Consider the following 26,412-nt stretch of genomic DNA (forward strand, 5'->3'; position numbering starts at 1 on the left):
TGTTACATTGATGCTGTTGACCCGGATTACTGGTTGCTGCGGAAAAAGGAGGAAGGTCAAAAGGGGGGTGAGTGTAACGGATGTGAAACGGCTAGCTTAGTTAGCGGTGTGCGCTAAATAGCGTTTCAATCGGTTACGTCACTTGCTCTGAGACCTTGAAGTAGTAATTCCCCTTGCTCTGCAAGGGCCGCGGCTCTTGTGGAGCGATGGGTAACGATGCTTTGTGTGGTTTGTGGTTTGTGACTACTATTATTTTCTATTGTAGCCAACTGCAGAAGGTCCCTGGTTCGCGCCCGGGTATGGGCGAGGGGACGGTTTAAAAGTATACTGTTACACAAACAATCAACTAAATGGGGTCAGCCCTAACAAACGCATAAATATGAATGTCATTCTGTTCATGGTGATGTGTCCTATATAGGTACACAAAAGGTATAAATATGCAATATCCTCCTTTGCATATTTGGGTATTATTCTACACAAGAATAATTATTCTAATAATTATGCTGTTATTCTAATGAGCTCTGCACCCAAACAAGACCAAATTTGGTTGGTCCTGACCGTACCAAATCTGAACCAATCATAGAGCTCTATGTTTCACAAGTTTGGACATCCATGTGCAGCACAGTAGAGCTCAGTAGAGTACAGTAGAGCTCAGCAGAGTACAGCACAGAACAGTAGAGCTCAGTACAATATAGTAAAGTATAGTTCAGTACTGTAGAGTACAATTCAGTAGATTATAGTGTACTCAACTCTAGTGTGCTCTACTGTGTACCATACTGAACTCCAGTGTTGTACTGAACTATACTCTACTTTTCTTTACTGTACTCTACTGTCCGAACTTGTGAACCCAAATGTGGTTTGTGACTACTATTATTTTCTATTGTAGCCAACTCAATTGCCAAAAATTCCATTACCACATTTTCTGAAATTCTGTTACTGATTTGGTAACAGATTTTTTTGTTTTAATCACTTAATAATTCATAAACAAAATTGATATCAATAAAAACTAGAGGATCGGCCGATTAAATCTGCATGGCCAATTAATTAGGGCCTATTTCAAGCTTTCATAACAATCGGTAATCGGCATTTTTGAACGCCGATTACATTGCAATACACGTGTTACGTGAGTGCAGCAAGGAGCCAAGCTAAGTTGCTAGCTAGAATTAAACTTATTTTATAAAACAACAATCAATCTTAACATAATCACTAGTTACCTACACATGTTTGATGATATTACTAGTTTAACTAGTTTGTCCTGTGTTGCATATAATCAATGCGGTGCCTGTTAATTTATCATCGAATCACAGCCTACTTCGCCAAACAGGCGATGATTTAACAAAAGCGCACTTGCAAAAAAATGCAAAATTGTTGCACTAATGTACCTAACCATAAACATCAATGCCTTTCTTAAAATCAATACACAAGTATATTTTTTTGAACCTGCATATTTAGTTAAAAGAAATTCATGTCAGCTGGCAATATTAACTAGGGTAATTGTGTCACTTCTCTTGCGTTCAGTGCAAGCAGAGTCAGGGTATATGCAGCAGTTTGTTGCGAACTGTGTGAAGACCATTTCATCCTAACAAAGACCGTAATTCATTTGCCAGAATTTTTCACAATTATGACATAACATTGAAGGTTGTGCAATGTAACAGCAATATTTAGACTTAGGGTTGCCACCCTTTCGATAAAATACGGAACGGTTCCATATTTCACTGAAAGAATAAGCATTTTGTTTACAAAATTATAGTTTCCGGATTTGACCATATTAATGACCCAAGGCTCGTATTTCTGTGTGTATATTATATTATAATTAAGTCTATGATTTGATATTTGATATAGCAGTCTGGCTGAGCGGTGGTAGGCAGCAGCAGGCTCGTCAGCATTCATTCAAACAGCACTTTCCTGTGTTTGCCAGCAGCTCTTCGCAATGCTTGAAGCACAGCACTGTTTATGACGTCAAGCCTGTCAACTCCCGAGATTAGGCTAAGAACATCCAATAGTTAAAGGTATATGAAATACAAATGGTATAGAGAGAAATAGTCTATAATTCCTATAATAACTATAACCTAAAACTTCTTAACTGGGAATATTGAAGACTCATGTTAAAAAGAACCACCAGCTTTCATATGTTCTCATGTTCTGAGCAAGGAACATAAACATTAGCTTTTTTTTTAACATGGCACATATTGCACTTTTACTTTCTTCTCCAACACTGTGTTTTTACAACATGTTTCATTATTTATTTGAGACTAAATTGATTTATTTTATGTATTATATTAAGTTCAAATAAAAGTGTTCATTCAGTATTGTTGTAATTGTCATTATTACACACACACACACACAAAAGAACTGCCGATTAATCGGCATCAGCTTTTTTTGGTCCTCCAGTAATCGGTATCGACATTGAAAAATCATAAATCCATCGACCTCTAGTAAAAACACTAACTAATTGATAGGTCTACCTTTACTTGTTACTTCTGTGAACTTTTATTATCCCCCCTCCTCATAAGGGAGAGACATTTTTTAAATATCTTTAAGATATGTGGGTTTTTGGTAACGGGATTTCAAGGCACATGGCAATGTTCCTTAAACTTACAGAAGGCAGAAAAATGTATCTAAATGTATCCAAATATAAGTGTTGATATTAGTTGGCAGAGATCTTTACTTCAACATGCATGTTTTGATGCATTTCTAATACCGTTTAAGACTTTCTGATAGATGTTTTCTTAAAACCCTTTTCCACCAGTTTGACCAGAAAAAAATTATAGACTCTTAGCTGTCATTTGACACCCAATTTGATATGCTCCTATGAACTTTACATGTTGGTGCTCATGGGAAATTTCCTACTACTATAGTTGTTACTATTATTTTAATGTGTAATTCTTTCTGGTCGATAACCATCATTCAAGCAGTAACATTCCCCCATAATCAACTAGTCCATACAAAACTTTTACACAACTACATTTGCCATGAATACAGCAGACATGCAGCCTGTATGTGTAGACTAAAATATGTTGGTAAATGAAAAGCCAACGCTGTAAACAAATTTCAGTCATATGGGATAGTCACAACATTTTCCACAGATAATGGGTCATTTAGCTTGCTAGTGTACTTGGTAGATGAATTCGATAACATTGAAAAAGTAGCTATACTCAAGTTAAGCTAGACATGGTATCCGTGCATTAAGTGCTAGCTAGTAGCGAGCAACATACTACGTTTCCATTAGCAAGAAAGTCCTCTTCCCGGCAGCATTTTAGACGGGTGATCTTTGCCATCATTTGCATGCACTACTAAGTAAACATGGTGCATAAATAATGAGGTTGCTAATTTAGCTACGGTGTGCACACAAGCTTTTTTTAGGTAACTACCTAGCATTAGCTGCAGAACTAACTATTTAATATATTATAATAACATATATAATACATTCAATTTAGCAGACATTTTTACCCAAAGCGACTTACTATTACGCGTGCATACATGTTATGTATGGTGGTCCCGGGAATCAAACCCACTACCCAGGCCTTACAAGCGCTATGCTCTACCTACTGAGCTACATGCCTAGCATTGGCCAAATTAGCCATCTAGCTAGCAAAGTTGAATGGTGCTGAATTGTATTTCTGCTTTATCCCAGTGATGCTTAACCATCTAGTCAGTTAGCTAGCTTAGTTACCACCTTGACAGAATCCGACTTCTGTTAATTTCTTCTCTCTCGTCGGAATGGTGTTATGCCGAAATGTGGAGAGCCAGAGCGGTATATGGCTTGGAAAACCAACCTCAATCCAAGGATGGAATATGTCACTGTACTCCTAATTATCCTGGAATGATGAATGGTGAATCAAGAAGATTGGAATACTGCTAGTTTTTTAATTAAACTGCTGTTTTTGGCAGCATGCTAGGCTAGCTAACGCTATAGTAGCCCATTCGATTCCGTGAAAATGCAACGCCTAGCATTGGGATGAGTAGTTACTGGAAGTGTTGTCAAATCCAATGGGCTGCTTTAGCATTAGCTAGCATGCTGACAAAAATGACAGTTCAATTAAAAACAAGCAGAATTTCAGTCTTCTCAGTGTATCGTTTTGAATAATGGGATAATTAGGAGTACAGCGCCCTCTCACATCCCTGGATTTTAGGTACATTGTCCGAGCCATATTTCGCACCATCTCCAAGGTGTTCTGACCACAGCTGCCTACCATTCAGACTAGAGGTCGACCGATTAATCGGAATGGCCGATTAATTAGGGACGATTTCAAGTTTTCAGAACAATCGGAAATCAGTATTTTTGGGCGCCAATTTTGCAGATTTTTTTTATACCTTTATTTAACTAGCCAAGTCAGTTAAGAACATATTCTTATTTTCAATGACGGCCTAGGAACAGTGGGTTAACTGCCTTGTTCAGGGGCAGAACAACAGATTTTCACCTTGTCATCTCGGGAGATCCAACCTTGCAACCTTACAGTTAACTAGACCAACGCTCTAACCACCTGCCTCTCATTGCACTCCACGAGGAGCCTGCCTGTTACGCGAATGCAGTAGAAGCCAAGGTAAGTTGCTAGCTAGCATTAACCTTATCTTATAAAAAACAATCAATCATAATCACTGGTTATAACTACACATGGTTGATGATATTACTAGTTTATCTAGCGTGTCCTGCGTTGCATATAATCAATGCAATGCTGGGGGATGATTTAACAGAAGCACATTTGTGAAAAAAGCACAATCGTTGGACGATTGTACCTAACCATGAACACCAATGCCAATCTTAAAATCAATACACTTAAGTATATATTTTTTAAACCTGCATATTTAGCTAAAAGAAATCCAGGTTAGCAGGCAATATTAACCAGGTGAAATTGTGTCATTTCTCTTGCGTTCATTGCACGCAGAGTCAGGGTATATGCAACAGTTTGGGCAGCCTGGCTCATTGCGAACTAATTTGCCAGAATTTTACATAATTATGACATAACATTGAAGGTTGTGCAATGTAACAAGAATATTTAGACTTAGGGATGACACCCGTTAGATAAAATACCGAACGGTTCCGTATTTCACTGAAATAATAAACGTTTTGTTTTCGAAATTATAGTTTCCGGATTCGACCATATTAATGACCAAAGGCTCATATTTCTGTGTTATTATGTTATAATTAAGTCTATGATTTGATAGCGCAGTCTGACTGAGCGATGGTAGGTAGCAGCAGGCTCGTAAGCTTTGCAAGCACAGCGCTGTTTATGACTTCAAGCCTATCAGCCTAATGGCTGGTGTAACCGATGTGAAATGGCTAGCTAGTTAGCTGGGTGTCTGCTAATAGCGTTTCAAACGTCACTCACTCTGAGACTTGGAGTAGTTATTCCCCTGGCTCTGCAAGGGCCACCGCTTTTGTGGAGCAATGGGTAACGCTGCTTTGAGTGTGGCTGTTGTCGATGTGTTCCTGGTTCGAGCCCAGGTAGGGGCGAGGAGAGGGATGGAAGCTATACTGTTACACTGGCAATACTATAGTGCCTATAAGAACATCTAATTGTCAAAGGTTAATGAAATACAAATGGTAGAGAGAGAAATAGTCCTATAAATACTATATTAACTACAACCTAAAACCTTGGAATATTGAAGTCTCATGTTAAAAGGAACCACCAACTTTCATATGTTCTCATGTTCTGAGCAAGGAACTCAAATGTTAACTTTTTTACATGGCACATATTGCACTTTTACTTCTCCAACACTTTGTTTTTGCATTATTTCAACCAAATTGAACATGTTTCATTATTTATTTGAGGCTAAATTGATTTTTACTGATGTATTATATTAAGTTAAAATAAGTGTTCATTAAGTATTGTTGTAATTGTCATTATTACAAATAAAAAGACAGTATTTTTGGGTGTGTTTTTTTACCACTTTTTTTATATTTTTAAATCGGGCGATTAATCGGTATCGGCTTTTTTGGGGTCATCCAATAATCGGTATCGGCATTGACAAATCATAATAGGCCGACCTCTAATTCAGACCTTACATGGAAGATCTAATTACAGTGACCGTATGGTCTGAATCTTTAGACTAGTTACAACCTAACCTAGTCAGTTACCTCATTCACCAGCACCAATTTACAGAGCAGTGCAAAAGAGTAAAAACTAGTTAATGAGAGCTGACATGCTAATGTTGCTGGCTAAGTCAGTTGAGAGGGCCTTCTAAGCATAATTTTCTAGTCAGGAGGCTAAACATAGTCAGCAACAGAGACTTACTCCTTGAGTAATGTTAGCTGGATGTGTACATAGTTAGTTAGCTCACCTATAGTTTAACTATGATCACCTAGATTGAAGGATAACCGTGTGACAAGCTGGATGCATGATTACAGACATGATTATTCTCTCTGCTGCTCTGGCTGACAACATAGCCGCACTTCTGTCTTTCTCTCTCTCTGGCAACACAGTAATCGGTCAGATACAGTAGGCTGCTAATTGCTCAACCAACACCAATTAGGGTCCAATGTATTTAATCAACTTTCTTTTCATCAGCTACGCAATAGTCTAACATAGCCCTGATTTATACATGTTTGTGTTTTACAATAACCCAGTTTTTCACATCCCTTTTCCTGATGATCTAGCAAGCTTTCCAAGCAAGGTAGCTATATTTATTTGCTTTATCAAGTTACATTAATATCTACAACATTGGATAGATTGCTAATTTCTCTGTAAACAAATGAATCTAAGTTGGTTGAAGTTGCCAATCCTATGCAAAGGGAATAGCTATAGGTATGTTTAACATGTTATCAACTAGACAAGGGGTGGTCTCATCACAAATTGTTATGTTAAATCTCTGTGGTGTATCTGATGATTCCATTTGATAGATTCTAGCTAGCTAGATAACTTGGTGGATAATACATATGCAGCTATTACTTTATAAGCGACTAGGTCAATTATGCTTAATGTGTACAATTTGGTAGCCTCAAAACGGTGAATAGCAAGCTTGCACAGTTATTAGGCAAACGTTTAAACCAGTTTAGTTGACATTGCAAAAAAATATACTAGCCACTAGCTAGTGTGTAGCATTGGATAGCAAGAGCCTATTTCTCAGAACATCTGACTCCAACATAAAACGTCAGAAAACATTACCCTGCTGAGAAAACACTGAAGTTGCACTTGTTGGTTTTGTCTAAATAGCTAACAAGTAACGTTAACTAGCTAGGTAACACTACGCACATACTGTAGCAGCTAGTTAGCTATATTATTCTAACCTTTGATAGCTAACAAAAGTTAGCTATGGCAAGCTAGTCAACGTTAGCTACCGAGACTGCAACCGAATCCATGTTTGCCTTGACTCGCCCACACATAATCATTCCTTTGCAACCGTATGACCATCCCTTTTGGTTTGTTATCATGATTGCGCGTGCGGATTAGGATTTTATTTTCAGTTTCAATGGCCTACATCGGCCTATTAGCTTGCTAACTGGACCTCGGACTCGCCTGAGGAAGCGTAACCCCGACCCGACGCCTATATGAGCGGATACAAGGCAACATAAAATGTAAAAAACACATATCGGTGCATTCCACAACGTCTATCCAGTTTCACTGAATATAAACAACACCCGTGTAGCCGATCGGAATTGTTTTGTTATGGTACTCCTAAATCTATATTGTACAATCATATTTACCTCTGGATGTGTTGATAAAAAGAAATGGTTGCAAGGGGGTTGGATCCGTGTCTCTAGCTCCCTCTCCGTTCTATCGCTCGAACAGCTCCTCCGAGTAATAATATAACAACAATAATCCGGTTCGGGAGGGTTCGTTCTTCCTTCTCACTGCAAACATCTATGCTTGGAGAGGGGTAAACATTCCCATAACCAGTCCTTGCACCGGTTTATCCCCAACACCGGCAGAAGATGAGTTTAAATTCCAAAGGGTTTCGGAAAACAATCAAATGTGAAAAACAGAAATACTATTGACGCGGTGATAAAAGGGATCCACTCAGACTCTCCTCCTTCTCTTGCAGAACAAAATGCCGACCGGAAGAACTGATGCAGGAATAACTCCCTCCACCGGCGCCAAACCAACGAGCAGGAGCAACCATAGCCAGCAACCCAGTTACTTCCGCCGCTTTCTGCATTACTACTATACACCGATACCATCCATTCCACACAGCTGCTGTAAATATTTTGGAGGACGAGGTCATCCTTGAGTATGCAACCGGCTAAACCAATGTAAGCAGTTAATAAAATAAGATAACTAGCATAATGATAATTCAAATACATACATAGCAGTTGTGTATGAATTGCATTATTTGATGTAAAACTTTTTTTTAAAGATATTTAGAATTTGGGCTGACATGAAAACCTATCAGTGCTTGGCTCAACACACACACACACACACACACACACACACACACACACACACACACACACACACACACACACACACACACACACACACACACACAGGGAACAGTTACTTTAAGTTGGTTCTCTAAAAAAATAGAAGCATGATGACCACCATGGCAGCAGAGAATTCCAGATATGTTGGTGTTGTCTCCTGCTGCATGCACCCACAAGCACCCACTTTCACACTTACCTTTGATTGACAGGTAGGTAGTTCAAGTAAGATTCTACCTATGAAAAATAATGAACAATAAGAAGGTTAATTTAATAAGCATAACATTGATGGAAATAGGGAAAATGGCAAAGGAGTCAACAGACATTAATCGATCAAGGTATTAACATGCCCAAACAACAAGAGCTGTTGATCTTTTGTGGAAGAAAGCGAAAGTGAGCGAACTGACATAATTGATTGAACAGGTCTGATTTCAGAAAATCAATAAACAAATAAATACTTTTACTTTCTGTCTTACCTTTATTTGATTTCTTCCTCACGCTTGGCATCCCATTAACATGGATGGGCCAGCTGTGTATTCAGTTAGCTCGAGACCTGGCAAAAATGTTTCCCAGTAAGATCGTTGTTAGCTAACTTCAGCTAACGCGTTAGCTAGCAAGCAAGCAGAGAACGGACTTTTATTTATTTAACGTTTAACAAATGGACACTGAGAGCAAGTAACAAAGTTCATTCAGAATTTACCAGCAAAACAATTTTGCAACCAGATACAGATAGCTAACTAGTTTAAAACTGTTTCGGCGCTAGCTAACCTGGCCAGTGGCTGTTGTCCTCGGGATATAATTATATTTAGGAAAGGATGTTGTTGAAAAAGTCGCGCTCTTCGATTTTCGGTGGAGTCTGACATAATTCTCGTTGCCAACTAACGTTTCAGCAACAGCATCTCTGAGGCTTTTCCTCTCTGGTTTCAACTATATAAGGCTACCATATGCAAACACAAGTTGAAATGAGGTAAATATGGATATTTCATGTAAGTATGAATGGTTTTATCTGATTTTACCTTCTGCAGGTGCTTTGTCGGCCAGAGCATCGGCCAGAGTTGGGTCAACATTTGAATTAAATGCTAGCTATGATGCAGTCTACATACCGGTAGATATTTAACTATAGTATGTAGATGGCCTGCCCTGCTCCTTTATTTCTGTGTATCTACACTTTTGACAAGAAAACACCCATGTTGAATTTGATCTCATATTTCTTGTGACATTGCTATCACCGATTCATACCCATTATTGACTTGAAATAGCCTACAGTGGTACCATTATGTTGTTTCCGTAAAGGTTCATAATAGGAATGAAAAACCCAGGGGTGCTTGTGGTGTCCCCCAAAGTTATCGCCACAGATGAAAGGGAGAAGTTTGCATTAAGTGCTGCTCAAATCTCACCACAAGATGGCAGCAAACGTCCACAAACGATTTAGCCGGGTTTCCCAAGAACCGTTTCATTTTTTATTTTTTTATTTAACCTTTAATTAACTAGGCAAGTTAGTTCAGAACAAATTCTTATTTACAATGATGGCCTACCCCAGCCAAACCCTAACGACACTGGGCCTATTGTGTGTCGCCCTATGGAACTCCCAATCACCACCAGTTGTGATACAGCTTGAAATCAAACCAGGGTCTGTAGTGACACCTCTAGCACTGAGATGCAGTGCCTTAGACCCCTGCGCCACTCGGGAGAATAAAGAGGGGGCTTTTTTCTCCTTTCTCTTTCAAACTCCATTTTATTTTGCCAGAAAAGTCACATTGATATAAATAATCTACTTTTTTTTCTTACATCCATCAAAAATATAATTTGATCTTTTTACATACATATCTATGCCACTAGATTATTCAGTGTATGATCATCATCATGATCATCATTACATTACTAGTATATTACTATTACATAACAGTATATTACTTTAGCCTATTAAAGCCACAGTCTGTACTTTTCCGGTCATTTCAACTAATGAAATATACCCCTTGATTGAAAAGACCACGACATGTAGTTCGTACCATAGTACAACTGTCTTTATGACCTCATCATAACCAATTCAAATCAAGACCTAGGCCTATTACTCCATTAGTATGGTTGTATTGTCATATTGTGTGCCGTGTAAGATAATATCCACAGTTATCATTTATATAACAAATGTTATGTAACTGTTTATTACTGTATGTGTGTCATTGAATACAAATCACCCAAATCAAACCCTGATTCCTTTAAAACATTTATTCCAAATTGTATTCACCAAAGACAGATCTGACAGTCTATTTCCCTTTTCACCACAAATGATGCATTTACAGAAAGTGAACAACAATATCAGAAACCATGAAGGGAAAAAAAGAATATCACAGTTTCTATTTGAGTTAGTTCACACATGCTGTTATTTATCACACACTGAGTTCCTTGATTTAACTTTCCAAGGCTTTGGAGTGGCATTTCAGCCCTGGAAATGAATGTCTTTCAACATTTAGATGAAAGAAAACACATTCAAGTAAACAAGTATCAAGTTAACTTCTATAGTTCATTTACACAATAGTGTCATACAATCTCTACAGGCAAAAACATCTTATACACCTGCTATTTTAACAGAATTATATACTAAATAGTGAAGGATATTTCAAATACTAATTTTTCTTAGGGCCGGCAACAAAATAGTGAATATACTGTATAGTGATAACAATGGGATTGGTGGATACATCTCATATACATTTTAACAATATTGTCAGCATCACAGCACCAACTTCCCAAATTGTTTCAATCCTAATAAAGTAAAAAGTAAATTGGAGTTCTCATATTGACAGCATGAAGAAAGGGAAAAGAATAAATAACAATCCTCAAGTGCTGTGCATTTTTTACATTTAAATGACTCTTTATTGAACCCACGGTAAGAAGTTGTTTATATTTCCACAGAAGCAATTTACACTACATGGCCAAAAGTATGCGGACACGTGCTCGTCGAACATCTCAGTCCAAAATCATGGGCATTAATATAGAGTTGGTGCCCCCTTTGCCGCTATGGGGAGGCTTTCCACTAGATGTTGGAATATTGATATGGGGACTTGCTTCCATTCAGCCACGACAGCATTTGTGAGGTCGGGCACTGATGTTGAGCGATTCGGCTTGGCTCGCAGTCAGCGTTCCAATTCATCCCATAGGTGTTTGATGGGGTTGAGGTCAGGGCTCTGTGCAAGCCAGTCAAGTTCCTCCACACTGTTTGGACTTCACTTAGTGCACTGGGAGCATTTTCATGCCCAAACAGGAAAGGGCCTTCCCTAAACTGTTGCCACAAAGTTGGAAGCACAGAATCGTCAAGAATGTCATTGTATGCTGTAGCATTAAGATTTACCTTCACTGGAACTAGGGGGCCTAGTCCGAACCACGAAAAGAAGCCCCAGACCATTATTCCTCCACCATCAAACTTAATAGTTGGCACTATGCATTCATGCTGGTAGCGTTCTCCAGTCAGGTAGCATTCTCCAAACCCAGATTCATCTGTCGGACTGCCAGGTGGTGAAGCGTGATTCATCACTCCAGAGAACGCGTTTCCACTGCTCCAGAGGCCAATGGCAGCGAGCTTTTTACACCACTCCAGCCAATGCTTGGCATTGCGCATGGTGAGCTGAGGCTTGTGTGCGGCTGCTCGGCCATGGAAACTCATTTCATGAAGCTCCTGACGAACAGTTGTTGTGCTGACGAACAATTCACGTGATGACGTTACTTCCAGAGGCAATTTGGAACTTGGTAGTGAGTGTTGCAACCGAGGACAGACGATTTTTACGTGCTACGCGCTTCAGCACTTGCCGGTCCCATTCTGTGAGCTTGTGTGGCCTAGCACTTCACAATAACAGCATTTACAGTTGACTGAGGCAGCTCTAGCAGGACAGAAATTAGAAAAAAACGGACTTTCTGGAAAAGTGGCATCCTATGATGGTGACACACTGAAAGTCATTGAAAGTCACGAAGCTCTTCAGTAAGGCCATTCTACTGCCAATTTTTGTCTATGGAAATTGCAAGGGTGTGTGCTCGATTTTATACACCTGTCAGCAACGGGTGTGGCTAAAATATCCAAATTTGAAGGGGCGACCACATACTTTTGGCCATGTAGTGTATATTAGGGCCTAATGTCATTAGTATCAAATGAAATGTGTTCTCTGTTGCATTTTGTGAAGGATATCGCTTGTCCAGTCATTCAAACATATGTTATCTTTCGATCTTTTTACAAAATACCTTTCTGACACCAACGCCCTCATCAACTTCCTCCTTATACCATTATACCACGTACTTATTCTAGGCCAAGATGACTTAACTCACAAAAATAGCCAGAAAAACCACAAAAACAGGAAGCCTATCTATCTTGTAGAGCGGCAGCAGATGTAAGCAATTTGATTGGGCCACTTCAGGGAGATAATTATTTGTTTGTTTTGTAAAAGGAACTTTATGAATGACAAAACAACAAAGGAAATATGGCACAGTGGCAATAACTGGAAAAATATGACAAAGAATAAAAACTGAACTAAACCAAAACGTGTATATGTGTGTGTGTGTGTGTGCATTGAGCTACATCTTGGTTTCAGTGCCCGGACGTTTGGCGTTCTCGTAGTCGTTTTCCTGAGAGATGAGCTGGTATGGTTTCTTCCTCTCCTCCAGTACAGCGTTCCCCATCTCCACATCCTTGGCCTGCAGCTCGTGTCGAGATAGGAACTCCACAATGCCTGCCCCAATGGAATCGCCCAAGACGTTTGTCGTGGTACGCAGCCGATCACTGCAACGCAGAAATAAGGGAAGAAGAAAAAGGTTAACCAAGGGGAGGGAGTCATATACAGTGGGAGGAGAGGTAGAGAGGGTTGCGGGACATTCATTCATTTAGAAAATAAAACACTATGTCCCCTGGGATGTTTGGTCATGTTAAATGGAACAGTCAACAACTCAAAACCTTCACCTATTTTCTGCTTTTGTTGAAAGATAAACTAAACTCTTTAGAATTCTCAGCAAAATAATGTAGATGGGAAATAGGCCACAGCGCTATCAACAGGGATATTTACCATCTACTGTGAAAGAGTAACCAGAGCACTCTCTATAGGCTATCTCATATTCTAATCACTGTGAGAAACATCCATGTTTTCAGTAAATGAAGCTTTGACTCTGTCTGCACATTCCGTCCATCCTAGTTTAAGGAGAATGGGGTTTTTCTCACTACCCAATTAGCTGTGTAATTTCTGTGAAGGGGATTCTAATTGAAATTATTAATTTGGGCAACCTAATTATGTTTCTATGTTAAAACTCATTGCAAAAAAATATGTAATTCAAAAAAAAAAGTGGACCAAGACCCTAGGGATAGTAGTTAAAGGGATAGTTCACCCAAATTACAATATTACATATTGGTTTCCTTACCCTGTAGGCAGTATATGGACAAGGTATGACAGGATTCCATGCTTTGGTTTAGTTTCTCTGGCACTGTTTCCAAATGCTAACGTTTTAGCATTTGTGGCACAAATCCCATTCAAGTCATTGGACCGATATTAACATTTTTCACACAGCATGTTCAAATAATCTATAAGTGACTTTGTTGAGCTTCACAATCAATTTTAGATATTTTTGGAATTTTGAAATGCTAATATCGATCCCGACTTGAATAGGATTTGTGCCACAAATGCTAAAATATTAGTATTTGTAAACATTGACTGGGAAGCTAAACCAAAACATTGATTGCTGTCATACCTTGTCCATAAACTGCTTACAGGGTAAGGAAACCAATATGTAATTTTGTAATTTTGGTGAACTAGTGTCAAAGGGTTGTAGTTGATAAAAAGTTTGTCCTTTAAAATGAAAGATAAATGATTTTTGTTTCAGTTCAGGTCATTAGACAAATTGTATTTCACAAAAACTTGTATGTGGATTTGCACCATAGTAGCCTAATCATTAAGAAAATCTAGTTAATGTATTCTAATTTCTCAATCTGAAAATGGGAAAAATTACTCACAGGAACCAATCAACCGCAATGATGAGGGTGATGTCATCAGTGGGAAGTCCAACAGAGGTCAGCACAATCACCATGGTGACCAGTCCAGCCTGTGGGATCCCAGCAGCTCCAATACTTGCTGCAGTGGCTGTGATGCTGTTTGATAACAGAAAATGACACGTTGATAAATCTTGATAAATCATGTAATTTAGTTGTAAACATATCAACACCCTTTGATTCTGTAAACATAAACCTTAGCTTATTAACCTTGGATACTCATTCGCACCTGATTGTGATGATCTGACCTATGTTCATCTCCATGTTGTTAACCTGGGCTATGAAGATGGCTGCCAGAGCCTCGTATAGTGCTGTTCCATCCATGTTGATGGTGGCGCCCACCGGTAACACAAACCGTGTGATGCGCTTATCCACCTTGTTGTTCTCCTCCAGACACTTGAAGGTGATGGGCAGAGTTGCTGAGCTGAGATAAAGATGGAGAGAAACAGGTAGTGTTTGAGTTTGACGAGTTGTTGTTTTTTCTATTAAATCTATTATCCGTATTCGCCATATAAACAAACGTAAGTAATCCCACTAATGGGGGTGATGATGCCTCCTAGGTTTTTCTGAACCACACAATCTGAGCAGGAACCTCTACCTGGCCCTACTACTTTGATATGAGTCGGCCAAGCGAGGCATGGCTACAGTGTCGGTAGTCGGAGAATAGCAGCAGTGTTCGGGGAACCTACCTGGAGGAGGTTCCCAGGGCTGTGATGAGGGCCTCCACAAGCCCCATGATGAAGATGAAGGGGTTCAGCCGTGTGATGGCGAAGTACAGGCCTGGGAGAATGATGAAAGCGTGGATGGAAAGGCCTATGATCACCGTGATGGTGTACATGGCCAGCTGACCACCCATCTCAGTGATGTCATCCATCTCCACGATTTTCCCCGATATGAGGAACAGGATACCGATTGGGGCATACCTGTAGAGCAGAGGGAGGAGAAGGAGTTATGCCAGGGAAGGATAAGGTCACAGTTCAAATGGCCCTACATTCTCAGGATCTTACTTATTTTTCTGTGTAATAGGCCTGAATAGGAAAACAATTAGTGAAACCATCAGTGCCTTCTGAGACTGCAAGCACAGGCTATGAAATTGCCTTTATTCATAAACAACTTGATTTATATCTGTCAGATATCTGACTGGGAATATTTTGTTTTAATTGGCACAGTGAACATGTCACTGGTTTTGATTGCAAGCCTTGTTATTCAGCTGTGCAACCACTTAGCATCAGGAAGTTATGTCCTGAGGCGGTTCTGTGTTGGCCAATTATTAGGTGGTTCTCATGCAATTATCTCAGTAGACCTAAATACCTATATCAGATCTCACCTGTATAGAGTTACCAGAGAATTCACAGCAATGCCTCAAGCAAGAGGCTAAATGAAGCCATTTGATTGAATTGAGAGGGAGAGATAAACATAGTACCGCCCCAACTCTGCAGGGACTCCATAGACTTAGCTTTCCAAAGCTAAGATTTCTCTGTAACAGATGCATGGGGTTCACATACACTTAATGAAGATGGGGATTATTGGACCATCATCATAACACACACACACATCATCTTTATAAACACCCACACACAAACACACACCAAATACTTACCACATGATAATGGCGACCAGCCTCATGATGGCCTCATTGAGACTGTCGAAGAACTCCCTGAGGGGCTGGCCCTGCTCCTTCATGTTGCCGATGATGAGGCCGAAGCACATGGAGAAGACCACCAGCCCCAGGGCGTTGACCCCGTTCACCATGCCCGGGATGGGGATCACCTCCTCCCTGGTGATCTGCTCGGTCAGGTTGGTCAGGTTGAAGACAGAGTCGTTCACTGTCATCGTCACATGGACGATTCGCTTCCCGTATTTGGTTTTGAACTGGAGGGAAAGAGCCAGTTGTCGTAAGTGATGGGTTAACATTGTCTTGTTAAAGTGATGATAGCATGCCATCTCCTTTGGTGAGAATTGTACTGAAATATTGTTTTTTGTAATGTTTACTTTATAATCGTTCAGCCATCTATTCAGTAGAGCTCATAAAAAGCCAAGCTGATAGATAAGGTATCGAGGGATTGTAGTCAGACGTGTGCCATTTCCAAAGACTAGAGAGCAAAAGTCTAAAGGCGCCTGCTCCGCTCATCTCAACCTCATGAATTAAACAATAGGCCTCTGTATGGCTGGAGTAGTATTCTGTACGGTCCAGCTGGCTCACTGATGGCCCTGTCTGGACCACAAAGCGTTTAGCCCCCTGTAGACATGGTATTCCATTACTTATATGGTCCTGCCCCAGCAGCCTCTATATCTCAGTTTCCAGACCATCCTGCCCCCACCATGCTACTATTGGAAGTTGGTCCTGTCCCAGCAGCCTCTATATCTCAGTTTCCAGACCATCCTGCCCCCACCATGCTACTATTGGAAGTTGGTCCTGCCCCAGCAGCCTCTATATCTCAGTTTCCAGACCATCCTGCCCCCACCATGCTACTATTGGAAGTTGGTCCTGTCCCAGCAGCCTCTATATTTCAGTTTCCGGACCATCCTGCCACCACCATGCTACTATTGGAAGTTGGTCCTGTCCCAGCAGCCTCTATATCTCAGTTTCCGGACCATCCTGCCCCCACCATGCTACTATTGGAAGTTGGTCCTGCCCCAGCAGCCTCTATATCTCAGTTTCCAGACCATCCTGCCCCCACCATGCTACTATTGGAAGTTGGTCCTGTCCCAGCAGCCTCTATATCTCAGTTTCCGGACCATCCTTCCCCCACCATGCTACTATTGGAAGTTGGTCCTGCCCCAGCAGCCTCTATATCTCAGTCTCCAGACCATCCTGCCCCCACCATGCTACTATTGGAAGTTGGTCCTGTCCCAGCAGCCTCTATATCTCAGTTTCCAGACCATCCTGCCCCCACCATGCTACTATTGGAAGTTGGTCCTGTCCCAGCAGCCTCTATATCTCAGTTTCCAGACCATCCTGCCCCCACCATGCTACTATTGGAAGTTGGTCCTGTCCCAGCAGCCTCTATATCTCAGTTTCCGGACCATCCTGCCACCACCATGCTACTATTGGAAGTTGGTCCTGTCCCAGCAGCCTCTATATCTCAGTTTCCGGACCATCCTGCCCCCACCATGCTACTATTGGAAGTTGGTCCTGCCTCAGCAGCCTCTATATCTCAGTTTCCAGACCATCCTGCCCCCACCATGCTACTATTGGAAGTTGGTCCTGCCCCAGCAGCCTCTATATCTCAGTCTCCAGACCATCCTGCCCCCACCATGCTACTATTGGAAGTTGGTCCTGTCCCAGCAGCCTCTATATCTCAGTTTCCGGACCATCCTGCCCCCACCATGCTACTATTGGAAGTTGATCCTGCCCCAGCAGCCTCTATATCTCAGTTTCCGGACCATCCTGCCCCCACCATGCTACTATTGGAAGTTGGTCCTGTCCCAGCAGCCTCTATATCTCAGTTTCCGGACCATCCTGCCCCCACCATGCTACTATTGGAAGTTGGTCCTGTCCCAGCAGCCTCTATATCTCAGTTTCCAGACCATCCTGCCCCCACCATGCTACTATTGGAAGTTAGTCCTGTCCCAGCAGCCTCTATATCTCAGTTTCCGGACCATCCTGCCCCCACCATGCTACTATTGGAAGTTAGTCCTGTCTTCTCTTCCACTGGTGAATTGTTTTTATTTACACATGGCAGCAGAAGTCAGATTTTGTCATTTGTTCCGAGTCGTCAGAATATTTCTTCCAGTGTAAGTCAAATGTCCCCCCCCAGTCCTGCGTTTCTATGTCTCTTAGGGTGATGATTTATCGCTGCTCAGAAATGCCAAAACCAGCAAGTTTCCTCTCAATACAAGCATTTCCTTTGGCAGAATTTGTCAGACCATTTTCCCCATCTGCTTATTGAATGTGAAAATCTGTTTCATTTAGTAACAAAGTCATTAGATGCTTTACCTGCTGTGTGCAGGCCTGGATCATGTTTGGTGGAAACATGTTCCTGAAATTAAAGAGCACGATCATCACAACCAATGAACACTCCAATATTAAGGCAGGAGTACAATGGCAAAATACAGTGCATCTTTCCTCCACTAAACCCCTGACCCTCTTCCTACAGTAGCAGGCAGCTAGCTACCTGATGAGATCCAGGAAGGCGTCGGCAGGGCTGATGTCCTCTATCTTCGACTGCTTCATGAACTCATCCTTAGATCCTTTCCCAGGGTGGATGATGAGCACCACGATGATGCCTATGATGACAGCAATAATGGTGGTGGTCATGTAATACACCACAGCTCGCATGCCCATCTTTCCTGAAGCCTTACTGTCCAGCGCTGCCATGCCTAGATGGGAGAGACAGCGGAGATGTTGTTTAGAAGAACAGCATTATCCCTTGGTGCAATAGTTCAAACATTTCTTCATAGCAGTGGCATGACAACACTTGAAATAGCAATTGCTTGTAGCCATGTTAGCCATGCGTTCTGGCTAGCTCCTGAAGCTATGCTGATGTGTTGGATGTTGTCTTCACTGACAATTTCAACCTCTCCCTGACTGAGTCTGTATTACCTACATGTTTCAAGCAGACCACGATAGTCCCTGTGCCCAAGAAAGCGAAGGTAACCTGCCTAAATAACTACCGTCCCGCAGCCCTCACGTCGGTAGCCATGAAGTGCTTTGAATGGCTGGTCGTGGCTCACATCAACACCATCATCCTGGGAACACTAGACCCACTCCAATTCGCATACCGCCCCAACAGATCCACAGATGACGCAATCTCGATCGCACTCCACACTGCCCTTTCCCACCTGGACAAAAGGAACACCTATGTGAGAATGCTATTCATTGACTACAACTCAGCGTTCAACACCATAGTGCCCACAAAGCTCATCACTAAGCTAAGGACCCTGGGACTAAACACCTCCCTCTGTAACTGGATCCTGGACTTCCTGACGGGCCTCCCCCAGGTGGTAAGGGTAGGCAACAACACATCAGACATGCTGATGCTCAACATGGGGGCCGCTTAGGGGTGTGTGCTTAGTCCCCTCCTGTACTCCCTGTTCACCCACGACTGTGTGACCAAGCACGACTCCAACAACATCGTGAAATTAGCTGATGACACAACGGTGCTTGGCCTGATCACCAACAATAATGAGACAGGCTATAGGGAGGTCAGAGACCTGGCAGTGTGGTGCTAGAACAAAAACCTCCTCCCCAATGTGAGTAAGACAAAGGAGATGGTTGTGGACTACAGGAAAAGGTGGGCCGAACACGCACCCATTCAAATCGACTGGGCTGAAGTGGAGCAGGTCGAGAGTTTCAAATTCCTTGGTCTCCACATCACCAACAAATTATCATGGTCCAAACACACCAAGAAAGTCGTGAAGAAGGCATGACAACGCCTTTTCCCCCTCAGGAGACGGAAAAGATTTGACATGGGTCCCCAGATCCTCAAAAAGGTCTACAGCTGCACCTTCGAGAGCATCCTGACCGGTTGGATCACTGCCTGGTATGGCAACTGCTCGGCATCCGACCGTAATGCGCTACAGAGGGTAGTGCGTACAGCCCAGTACATCACTGGGGCCAAGCTAACTGCCAACCAAGACCTATATACTAGGCGGTGTCAGAGGAAGGCCCAAACAAATTCAGCCATAAGACTGCTGAACAATTCATCAAATGGCCACCCGGACTATTTGCATTGACCCCCCGAGCTGCTACTCGCTGTTTATTATATATGCATAGACACTTTACCCCTACATACATGTACAAATGACCTCGACTAACCTGTACCCCCACACATTGACTCTGTACTGGTACCCCCTATTTATAGTCTCATTATTGTTATTTTATTGTCTTCTTTTATTCATTTTTTACTTTAGTTTATTTACTCAATCTTTTCTTAACTCTATTTTCTTAAAACTGCATAGTTGGTTAAGGGCTTGTAAGCATTTCACGGTAAGGCCTACACTTTTGTAAACGGCGCATGTGACAAATAAAATGTGATTTGATATTTATCATTTATCAAGATATAAGCTGACCTGCTGGAGGATCTAGCCTAATAGAAAGAGTAAATGGGTGTGCAAATTAACGGGCTGCCTGACAGTCATCTGACAGAAGTCCTAGTGTGATTGCAAACCAGCCTAGTTGCAAAACACACAGGCAGGTGAAATAATGATGTTCTGCATCTGAAAATAGATCATGGTTATGGTTAGCTTCTGCCTACTGACATCTCTCTCTCACAATCTTACAAAAAGGTCAAGGGGGAGAGAGACGGACAACGAGCCATTATAGAGACCTAAACTTCACAAAGTGTTGCAATAAAGTTAGCTTTGGATTTTCCAAGGTGTCAGGGGCCGTTCTGGTGTGTTTTCCCCATTCAGTGGGCTGGAGTAAGTATTTTGTTTGTGTAAGCGAGATGTATGTGCTCTTTTAATCCTGTTGGGGGCACTGCCATTAGACAAAACCCTCCCACTCTTTCACACTCTTTCAGCTTCCACTCTCCTGCTTCACGCCTCGCTCTCCCACAATCACCTGTTCCACTGTGCTGCTCTCTCTGTTTGTCTCTCTCTCTCCATCCTGTCTCTCAGTTCCGGGAAACTACTTGCCATGCGCCCATAACAACATTGCCATGGAAACTGCAAACAAGCCTGTGTGACCACTTTCACAGGACTAAAGGAATGACTCACGTGGCTTATTTTCAAGGGTTACTACAAAGAGGGAGGATGAAACAAAACTGTACCCCACACATACTTCTCCTTTTCTGCCTTTCTCTCCAGAGTTCTACTTTTCCAAGGCAAAAAAAAAAATGTTTTTAGGGTGTTTCAAGTGAGATCAAATCTAAATATACTTAATAATCATTCACAACTTCTTTCAAGCGAGTGTTAACACAAATTAGGTTAATTTAAAAAGAGGTTAGTTTAAAAAGAAAATTAAGTACAGTACAGATAAGCTCAGTCTTTGAGAAAGGACTAGAGCTTGCTGCTCCAGGTCTAGTTTCAAGATCATGCTGCACATCATACCAAGCTGGGTGCATCATGTGGATCCCAACCTTGTGGAGGACTCCAGATAATATAGATGGCATAGTTACATGTCCACTTGTGTACCTGGGCAGTGTGCCTCTTTTCTGGGCCGTGACCTCTTACCCCACCACCCTCCAAACCACTTACGGTATTGTGGTGCTGGGTGGGCATGGAATTCCACAAAAAAATACAGCTACGAAGGAAGAGGCGGAGGGGCACTTTGCATGCTTTTATCCGTGTGAAGCGAAGCAGGAGGTAGAAGTGCAGGGGGGTACCCATCCCAAAGCCAGCCTCACAGATCCACAGGCAGTGGGCTTCCGACTGAAAGCTACCTCATCCTTCCGTCTCTCCTCCCTCATTTTAATAGCAAAGAATCACAATGAAGTAACTGTCTCCGTGCCAGAAAACTAGAGGACCGAAGGGAATCTGGAGAAAAATGGTGGCAAATGTTTTTTCTCGTGGATCAAGCATAAGTTACAGTACCTGAAAAGTTGTGCCTCGAGCTCCATTGGCATTCCCCCTTTGGGCATCCACACCTGTCTTTCAAACACCACTAAGTCTACCCCTCCTCTTTATCATATGTCTTTATTATATCTAAATTTGCTTCTGGCGGAGGGCATCAGTATAGTGACTTGGTGTACCTGTGATGAGACTGGATACCAGCAGGGGAAGCACCAGCATCTGCAGCATCCTCATCAGCAGCTCTCCAGGGAAAGAGAAGTACTTCACCTCTCGGTAGGTCATTTTATAGGGACGCAGTGCAAAGCCAAGGATTATACCTGGAGAATCAGAAGGGCTGATCAGTGTGCTGGAAACATGAACATGCAACTGCATATAAAGCAAATGACAATGAGAGGATCTGTCTCTCAATCACATCTAGAATGAGGTTTGTAGGTGAGTCCTCCCTATGGGATTGGGATTACAATAAGAGAGTGTGTTTCAAAGTGTGTGGGTGTGTTTGCGTGAGTATGTTGGCCCATACGCCCCTACGTATTTATTTGGACAGTGAAGCTAAAACTTTTCATTTGGCACGATACTCCAGCATTTGTATATTCATCTTGATGCTACCATGATTACGGATAATCATGAATGAACCGTGAATAATGATGAGTGAGAAAGTTATAGATGCACAAAGATCATGTGTCCAAAACTGAATGTTTTTTGAGGGGGTATGAGCTTTGTTCCTTTAACTTTCTCGCTCATCATAATTCACTATTCATTCATGATTATCCATAATCGTGGTAGTATTCACATTGATGTAGAAGTGTTCAGAAACATCTTATATTCAAATTCAAAAATGAAAATGACTCCAGAGTGACACAATACATTATTCATCGTTCAGTTCCTATCGGGCAAAAAAATATAATCCGAAACACAAACAAAACAAACTGCAAATGCATCCAACAAGTGTGTAGAGCTGCAATCTTGATGTAGTCATTACGTGCTAGGAGTATGTGACAAAATAATAAACCTTTGACTACTTTAATACACTGTAAGTGCATTTTTCCAAATACTTAAATAAAACAAACAAAAGGTGACATTCAGTGCGGTCGCCTCATAAGGAAACATTTGATCTCAAATCCAAAATGGTGGTGTATAGAGCCAAATTTACACATTTTTAGCTTCACTCTCTAAATAAATACGGAGGGGAGTGTGTGAGTGGACTGGGGTGTGGTATTGGAGGCGTGTGTGTTCACTCACCTACAACGACGGCTGCTACAGTAAAGAGCACAAAGGCGTTCTTCTTGAAGAAGGCCTGGACGTCTTCCTTAGAGATGTCCTCCACTTTCCTCTTGGCCTTCATGGTCCTTATGTGGATGCCCTCCCGGATCCGCTGCATCCTAGTGTGGGAATCTGAAGCCGGAGGGGGGGGGGGCTTAATTACTTTTGGTCATGACTGCAGACAGGACTAGAATGTTACTTACCCTACATTATTCATCTCATATGCATACGTATATACTGTACTCTATATCATCGACTGCATCCTTATGTAATACATGTATCACTAGCCACTTTAACTATGCCACTTTGTTTACTTTGTCTACATACTCATCTCATATGTATATACTGTACTCGATACCATCTACTGTATGCTGCCCTGTACCATCACTCATTCATATATCCTTATGTACATATTCTTTATCCCCTTACACTGTGTATAAGACAGTAGTTTTGGAATTGTTAGTTAGATTACTTGTTGGTTATCACTGCATTGTCGGAACTAGAAGCACAAGCATTTCGCTACACTCGCATTAACATCTGCTAACCATGTGTATGTGACAAATAAAATTGGATTTGATTTGATTTGGAGTGTCTCACACACCTTTTAGACAGCCAGACAACCTGAACCAATGGGTCTGACCAGCCCTTACTCTGGTGATAGCTGCTGGAGAAGAGATGAAATGACACAGAACAAGACACATGCAGTTGAAGTGACACATGCAGACATTCACATTGACATTGCAATGCGGTTGACAAGATTAGAGAAAGAAGATTAGCTTATTCAAATCAAATTTAGCAAATCTGGACCATGTAGTGTGTCGTCAAAATAACAAATGTTTTCATGATAAAATAGTCACACAATCTTGAGAAGAAAGCAAGTATTTTATTCTTAGACAAAAGCTAGCATTTCTTCCCCATGATGAATCCCTCCATGACAAGCATCAAAGCCCCTGAACACAGGAAGCATGGATGCTGCAGGTGCAGATCTGCATCACTAATACACCCTGGCAACTCATCAGTCTATCCTGGAGAATATTTATTCATAAAAACACCTGATTAGGAAAAACGTATGCGCACCTGAATAATGGAATAACAAAAACAATCAACTGCGCTTTCTTTAAAGAGATGCACTGCATACTCAACTAAAAGCACCCTACACAACACAACTATGTAATCCTTTCATTGGAAAGGCATACTTTTTCAATCAATTGTTTGATTGAAAATGCCAGTTGGTAACACTCTGAACAAACTGCAAATTTTGCTACAAAGATTTTGTTTGCACTTTAATGAATTTAGAAGACGTGGACATGAAAATCTAAACAAAAGGATGATACTTTTCATGCATGGCCACATCAACAGTATGGACCCCTGGCATACAGCTAAAACATCACAAGGGCCACACAGACCTGGTCATTCCATTGGACAACAACACCAACAACTATCTCCTCCTCAAAAGTGGCAAAACAAAACACTGACCTTTCACCAGTGTAGATGTTCCTTTATTAGACAAACTCCTCTTCCTGATGAGTTATCCTCAGCCTGAGGACAGGTCAGGCAGGCAGAGAGCAACAGTGGTAGAGGCAGGCAGTGGGTCCAGAGGCAGAGAAGGGAGGAGAGATAGAGACTGGGAGATGGAGTGAGATAGACAGGCACATAGAGAATGGGAGGTGTACATATGTTCTCTGAAGACAACTGAGGCAATCCCTCATGCTCCCATTCTCTGAAGAGGGAGGAGACTTTCAAGCTCAGAAAGAGAGAGGGAAAGATAGAGAGAGGTAAAGGCAGTGGGAGGAGATGGTAGCCCTTCCTATCTCTTTACAATTTGGGGGATGTTATGTCCCTCATTCATTCCAATAAAAGAGTGCCCTGAGTGATGCTCAGAAAGCATAAATTAGTAAGAATATACAGTAGGATATGCTGTATGCAACATGGAACACAATAGGGTTCTACCTGGAACCAAAAAGATTTCTGGAACCAAAAAAAGTTATCCTATGGGGACAGCCAAATGACCCTTTCGGAATCCTTTTTTTCTCCTCTCCTCCCGCTCCCATTCTCCTCCAAGCTCTCTTTTCCTTTCCCATCTTCCCTCCTCCCCATCCTCTCGTCTATCCTCTTCCCCTCTTTGTCGGCCTATTCAACCCTTACTGGAGTGCTTCAGAAACAGATAAAGCCTGTGGACCCGTAATCAAGATCTGCTCGAGGTGTTTAGGGCTCTCTCCCTCTGCTTCAGTGGAGCCTCTCCCACAGTCCTGACAAATAAGAGCTTTCATCACCAGCAGCAGTGGTTGCTGGCCAGGACTGGACAGTCAGTGCCTAGGGCCATAGGATCAGCATTTGTTTCAAGATACTGTACTTTGAAGTGTTGAAGTATCATTCTGAGTGTTTCCCAAAAAGAAGTGTGATGTGCGACAGCGGTGCACCATTTCAAATGTGCAGTTAATCTCTATGTCAAATTGGGGCGGCAGGGTAGCCTAGTGGTTAGAGTGTTGGACTTGTAACCAAAAGGTTGCAAGTTCAAAAATCCCGAGCTGACCAGGTACAAATCTGTCGTTCTACCCCTGAACAAGCAGTTCAGGGGTAGAACTGTTCCTAGGCCATCATTGAAAATAAGAATTTGTTCTTAACTGACTTGCCTGGTAAAATAAAATAAAAATACTGAGCTTTACAACGCTCACCTGTGCAACTAGAGGCAAAAAAACTCAAGATCACCTTTACTCCATACACAGAGATGCAAACAAAGCTCTCCCTCGCCCTCTATTTGGACCATAACTCTGTCCTCCTGATTTGAGCTTACAAGCAAAATCTCTTAACAGGAAGTACCAGTGACGCGCTCAGTCCGATGAAGTGGACCCAAAGTTACAGGACTGTTTTGCTAGCATATCATGGATGGCATTGCAGTATTAATCACATCAGTCACTGGCTTCATTAATTTACTGCAGGGGATCAAATCAGGTCACAGAGTGTTTCTTGGTAGCTTTAAACAAATATACTTTGAAACAAAAGTATACACCTCACACACATGGTAATGGCCTTAATTTTATTTTTTAAATAAGACACCTGTACCATGTCACACATGAAGTTGAACTGTATGAACATGAGTTTGCATTCCAATATAAGATTTTATATACATCATAGAAGACTGAAATATAACAAAACTGTTTGACATAAATAGACTTTTCATGTTTATTAATGAAGAAATTATGAAAAATATTAATAACAATCCACCCATGAGGCCACTAGAAGACGCTTTGATCATTAGACTGCAAGAAAGGGCTACTAAGTGCATCGATGTGACCATACGTACATAGCACAACCAGAA

The 26,412-nt window shown here is 41.6% G+C and overlaps 2 protein-coding genes across 6 annotated transcripts in view; both read right to left on the reverse strand.

Moving 5' to 3' along the window:
- LOC118387723 (nipped-B-like protein) overlaps positions 1-9,145 on the reverse strand; it is a 50,834-nt gene extending 41,689 nt beyond the window's left edge. For 2 of the 4 annotated variants that reach the window (XM_035776378.2, XM_035776376.2), the window contains exons 1-3: positions 9,128-9,145; positions 8,836-8,912; positions 8,559-8,596 (exon numbers count right to left, since the gene is read on the reverse strand). In XM_035776378.2, coding sequence (XP_035632271.1) covers positions 8,559-8,596; positions 8,836-8,866 — 69 coding nt within the window. In that variant the 5' untranslated portion in view covers positions 8,867-8,912; positions 9,128-9,145. Of the gene's footprint in view, positions 1-7,645; positions 8,100-8,558; positions 8,597-8,835; positions 8,913-9,127 lie in introns of those variants that run through there. The other 2 variants (XM_035776380.2, XM_035776381.2) reach the window with 2 other exon arrangements.
- A 1,431-nt stretch (positions 9,146-10,576) lies between these two features.
- On the reverse strand, positions 10,577-24,843 carry LOC118387724 (excitatory amino acid transporter 1-like). Of its 2 annotated transcripts, XM_035776385.2 has the most exons (11): positions 24,570-24,843; positions 23,695-23,754; positions 23,073-23,225; positions 22,013-22,150; positions 18,494-18,698; positions 18,316-18,358; positions 15,976-16,247; positions 15,065-15,298; positions 14,605-14,799; positions 14,340-14,474; positions 10,577-13,121 (listed from the first exon to the last, which is right to left on the reverse strand). In XM_035776385.2, the coding sequence occupies exons 3-11, from the start codon at positions 23,209-23,211 to the stop codon at positions 12,917-12,919; spliced, it is 1,566 nt and encodes a 521-aa protein (XP_035632278.1). In that variant the 5' UTR covers positions 23,212-23,225; positions 23,695-23,754; positions 24,570-24,843; the 3' UTR covers positions 10,577-12,916. The 2 variants fall into 2 exon arrangements, with proteins under 2 accessions (XP_035632278.1, XP_035632276.1); XM_035776383.2 differs by lacking the exon at positions 23,695-23,754.
- Positions 24,844-26,412: the final 1,569 nt, after the last annotated feature.

Source organism: Oncorhynchus keta, chromosome 9, assembly GCF_023373465.1.
Source record: "Oncorhynchus keta strain PuntledgeMale-10-30-2019 chromosome 9, Oket_V2, whole genome shotgun sequence".
Lineage (NCBI taxonomy): Eukaryota > Metazoa > Chordata > Actinopteri > Salmoniformes > Salmonidae > Oncorhynchus > Oncorhynchus keta.